At 28.8% G+C, this 10,736-nt stretch overlaps 1 protein-coding gene and 1 long non-coding RNA gene across 3 annotated transcripts; both read left to right on the plus strand.

Annotated features, from left to right (window-relative positions):
- Nucleotides 1–580: 580 nt before the first annotated feature.
- On the plus strand, nucleotides 581–2,029 carry LOC145157066 (uncharacterized). The gene is made up of 2 exons (XR_013737072.1): nucleotides 581–645; nucleotides 1,145–2,029. It is a non-coding gene; the product is annotated as an uncharacterized LOC145157066 (long non-coding RNA).
- Nucleotides 2,030–8,307: 6,278 nt separating this feature from the next.
- LOC145157067 (uncharacterized) lies at nucleotides 8,308–9,867 on the plus strand. Of its 2 annotated transcripts, XM_079076213.1 has the most exons (3): nucleotides 8,308–8,375; nucleotides 8,525–8,574; nucleotides 9,101–9,867. In XM_079076213.1, exon 3 carries the CDS (start codon nucleotides 9,110–9,112, stop codon nucleotides 9,797–9,799), a length of 690 nt encoding a protein of 229 aa, XP_078932339.1. In that variant the 5' UTR covers nucleotides 8,308–8,375; nucleotides 8,525–8,574; nucleotides 9,101–9,109; the 3' UTR covers nucleotides 9,800–9,867. The 2 variants fall into 2 exon arrangements, with proteins under 2 accessions (XP_078932339.1, XP_078932340.1); XM_079076214.1 differs by lacking the exon at nucleotides 8,525–8,574 and having other exon boundaries at nucleotides 8,314–8,375.
- Nucleotides 9,868–10,736: the final 869 nt, after the last annotated feature.

Below are 10,736 nucleotides of genomic sequence, written 5' to 3' on the forward strand. Positions count from 1 at the left end.
CAACTTGTATCCAGTGGATCAAATATATCCGATTTGGATATGTTGCAGTCGGTTTGTACATCTCTACACTCCGTCACGAATGGTATAGCTGGCTATTTTGATTTAATGTCTTGCATAACTAAAAATCATAGATTGAAAGATCGGTCAGTTCTATATATATATATATATATATATATATATATATATATATATATATATTAAAAAAAAAAAAAACACTATATGACAATACAATTTCATCATACATAAAAGTGAATATGTTAAAGGTTCTTAATCATCAATACTGTCTGCGAGACAAAAAATTTCCTCTTCTGAAGCCTCTTTTGTCTTTCTGCGTTTCTTCGACATATAAGATTTTATAAGGAAACATATTTGTTTCATGTAAAATTTACTTACAAATCCCCGGTTGTATTCATTAATGCATCAAAACCCTTAAAGATAAGATTACATTAAAAATGGAATTAAAGTTATAGTATGAGAATAATATATTATAAAAATAAAAAAGAATGTAAAGACTAAAGAGCATCTGTTGGGGTATTTCCTATATAAACCACACCTCCTCATTTTCCTCCTTCGCATCAAAGAGGCTTTTATTTCTCCAACCAATACCTCTTTTTCTAGGCGGGCTCAAACAAAAAGTTGTAACTTGTAAGGATTTTAATATTTTAGATCGTTCATTAGTTTATTATTATTATTGCGTTTAACTCTTTTTCTTCACATATGATACCAATAGATTTACTTGCGATTATTAATTTAATAACAAAAAATGGTTTAAAATGATGTAGAAACTTCATGTTCGTCCTTAGTCGATTAGGATTACCTTAGTTTCATGATTCATGGCATCAATAACTCCTTCTTTAACCTATTTTACTTCACCCATTCTTTTATTCATTTTTTCATTTACATCTCATTTAATTATAATTTCTTTAGTTGATGTTTAATGTAATTGGTAAGAATTTGAATTTAAGTTATAACAAAACAGATTTTAATTTGTTATTTTTTTTATCCATGTTGATTTCTTTAATAATCTGTTAATACATGTTTCCTTTATGTTTTTTTTGTGAATGATTTATTTCATAATGTGTAACTGGGCACTTTTATTTTTTACTTTCTTGACACAAAAGTTCCTTGTATATTTCGACTGCAGAACATATTCACCAACATCAACAATGGTCATTCCAAAGACAATCATTCTGCAAATCGATCAGTTTTGTAATTGTGACGGATGCATACAAAAGGTGAAGAATACGTTTTGTGAACTTGGTGGTGTCAAATTGTTAGAAATGAACCCAGAGATAGGTAAATTCATCATCTCGACTACTAAACACTCAGATGTGATCAAATACGCTTTAGAGCGTACATTTTCAAAGAAAAAAGTCATTCTCTTTGAAAACCCTAAGCATCCATGTCAACCTCCTATCCACAACCATCAAAATGTGATAATTAATCATAACCATATTTATCAAGTACCTTCTTCGATTACTACCAATGCATATGATGTGGCTAAAGTGTTGGCGACAACAACTCATGCTAAAGGACTACAAAGTGTGGAGATCACACATATGAAGCTCAACTTCAACAACTTTGAGAACCGACCAAGCCTTAGATCAAGACATGCAATCAACAATGTTACTCCACCATTGAAACCAAAAAATACAAGACATGCATGCATGACCTCTACAAATAATTGCAATGGCATCACCTCCACAACAACCATCTCGACTAAGGAATGACAAGCATTACTTTGACAAGGTGGGAATACCAAGCCATGAACTTCATCAGTCCCACAACTCAAAATACATCAAGTTCATGAGAATTCTCTCAAAAGAGTTTCTATAATATCTTCAAGAATAAATATAGTGTTTGGGTTTCCTTTTATCATGTATTATAGTTTTGATTTCTATTTATTTTATCTTATTGTTCTTATACTTGTGATTTGGGATGCATAAAGGATGTAAGCTTTTAAATATATTTTTATTACTTTATGATAAGTATTAATTTTTTTTAAATTATATATAATTGCTTTCTTTTTACCTAATGTCTTAACAAATTAATTTTAAACATCACGTTTTGATGCATTAAAACACCAACCACCTATCTATTTGTCATTTTTTTCTTACAACTCATCTCATGGTAAAATTGATGGATGTTATTAATATTGATAAATATTATGAAAAAGAGTTTAAATCATAAGATAAAATAGTCATATACTTTTATTTGGTATATCCCCTAGATCTATGGATGTAGTCTTCAAAAGAATCGGTTTTATCATAAAAGCCGATTCTCATTTGTTGTACTAAGATGTATTAATTAAAATTTTTGAAATCGAACATTAAAAATGATATTTAATAGCTTTTATGTATAAAAATAAAATAAATATAATGTATGCTTTTAGTTTATCCGCAAAACATTCACTTAAAGGGAATAAAAAAGGGTTGGGCTGGTCAAATATTGACTTTTGTTGATCTAATTCGAAGCGGTTTTAAAACTGATCTGGACGAAAAAATTGTTTTGTGCGCCTGTGCTGTAGAAGTAGAATAGTTTGGATTGCAATTGAAAAAGGTGCGCAAAGATAAACCAGCTATGAATTATAAAAGTAGTCAAGCCCAAAATGAGAGTGGTTAAAAACTCATTGTCTTGACCGCGAATCTCGCTAACTGTTGAATTTTGGGAAATAGCACGCGCTGACGCGCTGCAGAAGCAGAATACGCGTCGTCTGGAATACTCACGAACATACCGCGTTTAGGATCATACTTCTGGTTCTGGAACGTTCTTGGCTACTTCATCTATATTGCTTGCGCCCCTTATACTTTGAGGTATTTGCACAAATGGCTGAAGAGTTTTTATTAATTTTAAACAAAACCACATTAATGTTCATTTTCTTAAGTCAAAGTAATTGAATCTTATTTTACATTTGCATATAGAATGCCACCATTATGAAAAAAAAACATCGAAATATGTGCGTTATAATTACGGAGATCTTGATGATTATGTAATATTTATAATTTACAATCAAACTAAAAATAGTTGAATAAACTACAACACTGTTTAAGAGACAATGTTGCTATTTAATAATCGTTTTTAATTATGTTATAGTATATTCTAATTATTTTAGAAAGTGTAGTAAGTGTATAATAAAATTAAGTAATATAAGCAAACTCGTATTATCTAAATTAGAACTAATTGTTGCAACTAAATGCACCCCCATAAAATAATTATATTAGCTTAAAATAACATAGAATATATCAACAATAAAATTTAATTTCATCATGTTCTGTGTTTGTTGAAAGAACTTCTTAAGGTCCTATGTGATTTCACACTCTTATGCATTTCAAGAAGATCACATAACGACTTTGTACTAGACATTTAAATAAATTTATATAATTGCAAATAAGTCTGTATCTCAAATAAAATATAATTGTCCATCATCTTGGTAGTATATCACATGAAAAAGGTTATAAAAAAAAAACAAATAGATATATTCCCGTTATATATTTCTATGTGTGGAACATAGTAGTCCACCATGCGAGTTTGTCATTCAGATGACAATAATCACAAAGGCTTATCATATAGGATGTTAAGCACTTCTATCACGTCGATAAGAGTCAGGGTTGAACCTCAAGCAGGGGTACACGCACAAAGTCTGTGATGTGAAAGGGCCCACAAATATTAATCTGTCATTAATCATTTGCTATCTGTTGCTAATCCATTGCTATCCCCACAATTGAAGCATGGCCATTGAAGAGTGGATTCAACACACGACTTTGTCATGCCTAAAAAATCGTTAGTGTTTTGCGATTTTGCGATTGACCTTCCATGTAGGCATTAAGGTGAGTTGACGTGGGCTGCATAAATGACATTGTTTACCATTCTTTTTCTTTTTTAATACAAAACTTTAGGTATACATTTTTACTGTTCGTAAAGGCTTTAAAAAAACTACGGACCAACCTAGTTACCATAAGTAATACTTATAGTCGTGGGACACACACTCGATCAAAAATCAATCAATCAAACCCTAAATACATGTTTGCAAGTAGTGTACGATCTTCATTTATATATATATATATATATATATATATATATATATATATATATATATATATATATATATATATAGAGAGAGAGAGAGAGAGAGAGAGAGAGAGAGAGAGAGAGAGAGAGAGAGAGAGAGAGAGAGAGAGAGAGAGAGAGAGAGAGAGAGAGGTAAATTCAATTGAGAAAATAAAAAAAGTTGAGAATGGGGGAATCATTCTCAGCCACTCATTTAATCTAAGCATAAAAGACACGGTGGCAAACTTGTAAATATGATAATAACCTTCAATCTCAAATACGTAACATCGATTTCTTTGTTGAATACTCCGAATTTGAATTTCCCAGATTCGCAAACGAACTCAGTTGGAATCGGAATTTCTTTGTTGTTCATGAAATTGGAATTGGAGTTCTGGACTCGCAGTCACAGTCGACATTGAAGGACTCGGAATCGGTACTCACAGGTTCCTAATTGGATTTTCAGAAATCAAAATCAAAATGTGAAATCGATCAGACATAGGATGTCGCATCTGAAGTCGGAAGCTTTTGAAATTGGAACATATATTCTAATCGGAACAGTTCGCGTCTTGATTATTAGTATTACAAAGAAATCTGGAATCGAGATTTCAAGGTTTCAAAATTGAAATCGGATTTTTTTTGGAATGAAATGAAAATCGGAATTACACGCTTCAAAGTCGAAATCGGAAGTATATGATGATTTGGAATTGATAACTTGAATTGCAAGTATCATGTTTTTAACATTTTTAAAAAAGTTAACTTGTATGCACTCTAACTGTTTGATGAAATGCATAAACTAAATTACCACGTTATATTCACATATGAATATGTTTTCCGACCTGAATCAGTATATGATTATTAAAAAAAAAACAAATATGCAAGTCTGTATGTTATTCATATGTGAATAACGTATAAAAATTATATATATTTGTGAAAACACATTGTAATATTCATATGTGAATATACTGTGTAATATTTATAAGTGAATATATCATATTATATTCACAAGTGAATATACTATGTAAAATTCACATGTGATATACCATGTAATACTATGTAATATTCACATATGAAAATATCATATAATATTCATAAGTGAATATATCATCTAATATTCACAAGTGAATATACTATGTAATATTCACAATTGAATGCATCGTCTAATATTTAAATATGAATATACTATGTTTATTATATGCTATATTTATATATGAATGATATTTAAATTATAAAAAAATTAATCATACTTTTTATTCATAAGTGATAATGTATTTTTTTCGAAAAAAAAACATTGTTTTGAGGTCCTAAGCAAGTTTGTAATTCATATGTGAATAACATATAAGAATTATATCCGCATGTGAACATATGTAATATTCACAAATGAATATATATGTAATAATCAAATGTGAATATGTATGTATTATTCACAAATGAATAAAACTGTCAATAAAACCAATGACTACAAAATATATAAAATTAAAGATAAAAAAAGTATTTGATAAGAATATATATTTATTCACATATAACTAATCTTTTTAGGTTAATAAAATAATTATATAAGCATATATATTTTTATTAATGTTATATTCATTTGTGAATAAATGATAATTTTTTTCGGAAAATTATAAAAATAGAAAAACGTCATTTTGAGGCCCTAAACAGTCCCGAATGGCTGAAAAACACCGTACGTCACGGCGAAGCAGTGAGTTTTGTAAATCGCACCATTTTACATCAAATATGCGAATTTCGTCCAATTCCGAGACTAAACTTCATTGCGGCAAATTGTTTTGATGATGTCACTAAATTTTCATTCCTACTAGTGATGACATCATCATGACATGCTATTTATTCATATATTAATAATGTTTAGAAATCATTACGACATATTTACTGATGATGTTACTAACTTCAATCATACTAGTAAAAACATCATTGTAATCTGTTATTTTTATTTATGTGAATAAACTATACATGTTGATTTATTTATTTTGTAAATACAACCTTTATATATAAAAATAAATAATACACTATAAGAATTGGTTTGTGAATAGTTTTTTTGTATATTGTAACAATATTATTTTACATGTAAAATCAACATTATACTAAGACAAACAACATTGTATTGGTTAATGAATATCATTTGCATTTGAATTTAACACGATCAAAATGAAGAATATATTAAATTGTATAACATTTACACGTGAATATAAAAACATATTGTCTTCGTCAATGATATCTTCTCAATTTCGTCAACCAATCGTCAACCACCGGGATATGAACCAACCATTGATTGAAATGTTATTCTTTTATTGAGTTATAACGATGCCTGAAAAACATGTGAATACACATAAAAAATGTTAAAAATATACTTTTAGTTCATAATAATAACGATTTATCACATTCTAATTATCATATGGTATATTCACACATGAATGTATAATCATATGTGAATATTATATGATATATGTTGTTTATATTGTATATTTACATGTGATATTACATGGTATATTCACAAATGAATATTACATAGTATATTCACATATGAATATTATATGGTAGATTCACATGTGAATAGTATATGGTATATTTACTTGTGAATATTACACATTCTAGTCACATCTAAATATTGCATGGTATATTCATTCATGAATATTACACAGTATATTCACATATGAATAATATATAGTATATACACTTGTGAATATGATACACTATATTCATATTTAAATATTAAATGATGCATTCACTTGTGAATATTACATAGTATTTTCACTTGTAAGTATTAGATGATATATTCACTTATGAATATTAGATGATATATTCATATGTGAATATTACACAGTTTATTCATATATGAATATTACACAGGATATTAACATACGAATATTACAAGGTATATTCACAAATATATATAATTTTTATATGTTATTCACATATGAATAACATATAAAATTGTATATTTGTTTTGTGTTTTAATAATCATATACTGATTAAGGTGCGAAAACATATTCATATGTGAATATAACGTGGTAATTTAGTTTATGCATTTCATCAAACAGTTGGAGTGCATACAAGTAAGTTTTTTTAAAAATGCTAAAAACATGATACTTTGACTATTTAAAACTTACAAAATAGTAGATTGATAGAGAATTATATGAAATTTTTCAAAAAAAAAATGATTTGACGTTTTTCTAACCTTAATTTAGAAGTTTTGTTTGATGATCGATGTTGAATGAATGATATGAAGTGAAATTGTTGTTGATTATCAATGATGTTGATCTAATGACACTGGGAGTATAATTAATCGTAGATGTCGAAGATATACTCGAATTCAAGCATAATTGAAGGTTGGATTGAAAGAACCAAAAACGATTTTTTTTTGTCTACTGGTGAATGATGTTGATGAACGTGTTTTTGATGAAGATGGATGATTGATTAACACTGGATGATGTTGATCGATGATTTAATTGAAGAAATCTGAATGATCGTTGAAGGTTGAAGAAGAAATTTGGATGATGAACGGTCGAGTAGTAATGAATTTGAATTGTTATCAAATTATCCACAGTTATGTATCTGTGATTGAAGGATATCATATCATATTTACAATTTTGCCACCGTGTATTTTAAGTTAAGATGCTAATTAAATGATTGGTTGAGAATGATTCCCCCATTCTCAACTTTTTTTTTTCTCAATTGAACCCTCCTCTATATATATATATATATATATATATATATATATATATATATATATATATATATATATATATATATATATATATATATATATATATATATATATATATATATATATATATATATATATATATCGGTTTTGGAAACAATTGCCTTACTTAAAACACTAATTACTATAATGCCATTTCATTAAACAATTTAAACTAGTTTAATATAATTAACCCTTAATTATCAATATTTTCTCCTACGGGGTTACCTCCACAAAGCATTTTTCCTTTGAAGCCTCTTTATTTTTCTTGTCCACTTTCTTCAACATATTGGATTTTAATGTGAACTAATTTTCTTTTTAGATAATTTTCCTTTTAAATCCTTGGCGTTATTGATAAATACATCAAGACCCTTTAGAACTAGGTTAACCGTTAATTTTCTAAAAAGAATCAACATCTCTTATGATGATACCAAGTTATAAAATAATTAAAAATGTTGACCATAGCTAACACGTAAGGACCAATCTATTCACTTCTTCCCTATATAAACTGCACATTTCTTCGATCATTTCTTATCTTTTTCCCTCACACCAAAATAGATCTTCTTTCTTCGTCGAAAACCTCTCTCCGTTGCTGGCTACATAGATATTTGTAAGTATTCTTAATACTTTTAGATCATCTTATCACTTTATTTCATTACATTTTTATCTTTTTCTTGATTTTTCATACACATATTTACATTTAATTATTGTTTTTAAATTAATATTCCTATTAATATATAACATTTCAAAACCGTGCAGAAATTTCATCTTCATCCTTCGTCGATTAGCATTGAGTACTTAGTTTTCCGGTTTGATCAAGAACTCATCTTTTAATCTTTTTCACTTCAATATTTCTTTTATTTATTTATCCATTCATTTTATATATAGTTATTATGGGACTCCAAGTTATAATAGATTTTTTTATTTATTCTATGATCTGTGGCATAATCTCAATATAATTTGTTGTCAACTGATTAACAGCTAATTATCTTCATCTATGCCTTTCTTAATCAATCACTTGTAATTTGTTTATCTAACGTTTAATGGTTTTGGTGTCAATTGGTGCTTAATTTATAGGAAAACAGTGTTTAATCGTCTCTTTTATCAATGTTGATAATCATTCATTATAACTTGTTTCCATAACTTTGATTCGTTGAGTTATAATATCCATTCAAATGTATTTATTTTTTTGTGGGTGAGGTGTGTTTAGGAAGTCAAACTTCAGATCATATTGTTCTGATCAGAGACTAATTAATTATATGTTTGAGGATTGTTATTTAATTTTCTGATATGAAACTCCTCGTATGATTTGAATGCAATTTATTATATTTACAGCAAGCATCAATGACGACCACTCCAATGACAATTGTTCTTCAAATTGATCCGTTCTGTAACTGTGAAGGACACATACATCAGGTGAAGAAGACACTCCGTGATATTGGAGGTGTCAAATTGTTAGCAATGAACCCTGAAATGGGGAAATTCACCATCTTAACTGCTAAACACCCTGAAGTAATCAAATTTGCTTTTACGCAAACCTTTCGAAAGAAAAATATCATTTTGTCACTAGAACATCCAAATCAATTGCTTGGTTTTAACAACCCAGATAATTTGATGAATATCAGTCGTCAAAGTCCTGTTTCTTTTGTAACTCCTCTAGGTACTGCTGCTGATGTTCATGATATAGCTAAAGCATTTGTGACAATGTCACATGCCAAAGGATTAAAAACTATGGAATTCACTCAATCAAATACTATTAAGATGAACTTCACTAATCGTGATAATGATCAACCATCTACCTCTAGATCATCTTTAATTCACAATGTTCGTGATGATCATAATGATGTTCATGTTAAATATGATGGTTTTGAATATGGTTCTCCATTGCCACCACCTCCGCCAAATACTACTAAGCCATCAGCCCCACTCATTCCTACAACTGAAAATTATGTTTATGGGCATCCTGCTGAGTTATATGGTGTTCCAAGAAGTTCAAGGTATGATGATCCACATGGCTGTTGCACCATTCTTTGAGCTAGTATGTTTGTCTATGTTTCATATTTTGTTGTCTTGTATTAGATCCATTTAATTTTCTTTTGTTATATTCCATGTATTTCAATTCTTATTATATTTTTGATCTTATACTTGTAATGAGTGGGTTGTTTAGTTTCAGCTATTAATGGTTGTTTGATACTTTTTCCTTTCAATAGATACATTTTATATTTGTTTTTGTTCAAACATTACCTGGTTCTCAAAGGTTTACATGGTAAAAGAAAGTTATAAAGTATTGTAATACGTACATACAAACAATTCTATTGTAAGAGATATGCAAGTAGTATGTGATGTGACTTATCCTTAAAAGTATCACTTAATTTTGTATGCCTTCGAGTGAGAGATCAATTGACACATATGGCTTTACACAAACTATGACATACAAATTTAAGCTTGTCTAGCTAAGACAAATGGTTATAAAAACCCAATCTACCACGTACAATGCTTTCAAACCATAGCCCTATGGTTAACAACTACAAGTTCTACTATTTTGTGCATATGTTGTAAAAAGAACATAATAATCAATGTTTTTAAAAAGCAAAAACAACTACTTCAGATTTGACTAAAAACTGTTTGTAAAGAGCAAATGTATTAGACATAACACAAGTAGTTAGTGTGTTTTTTGTAATACTTTTCTTCTATAGGGTTCTGTGTGTAACTTCCTATTCTATTTATTGTATATCTCTCTGCCTCTTGTGGGTATCATAGAGTCATTCCTATCATGGTATCATATGCCTGGCCAATCCTTTCTCCTATTTTCTCCTACCCTCTTTCTCTTCTCTCTTCTCTCCAATGGCCGGATCATCTTCATCCGACTCCTTCCTCTCCATGAACACTATTCTTCATCTTATCTCCAATCGTCTCAGTTCCTCTAATTATTTGTTGTGGAAGAATCAACTTCTCCCCCTTCTCTCTTATC

Source organism: Lactuca virosa, chromosome 2 (genome assembly GCF_052849685.1).
Source record: "Lactuca virosa cultivar CGN04683 chromosome 2, Lactuca_virosa_CGN04683_v6, whole genome shotgun sequence".
In the NCBI taxonomy this organism is placed as follows: domain Eukaryota; kingdom Viridiplantae; phylum Streptophyta; class Magnoliopsida; order Asterales; family Asteraceae; genus Lactuca; species Lactuca virosa.

Coding starts and splice junctions, on each gene's coding strand:
- LOC145157067 (XM_079076213.1), top strand. CDS start 9,110: ATGACGACCACTCCAATGACAATTGTTCTTCAAATTGATCCGTTCTGT.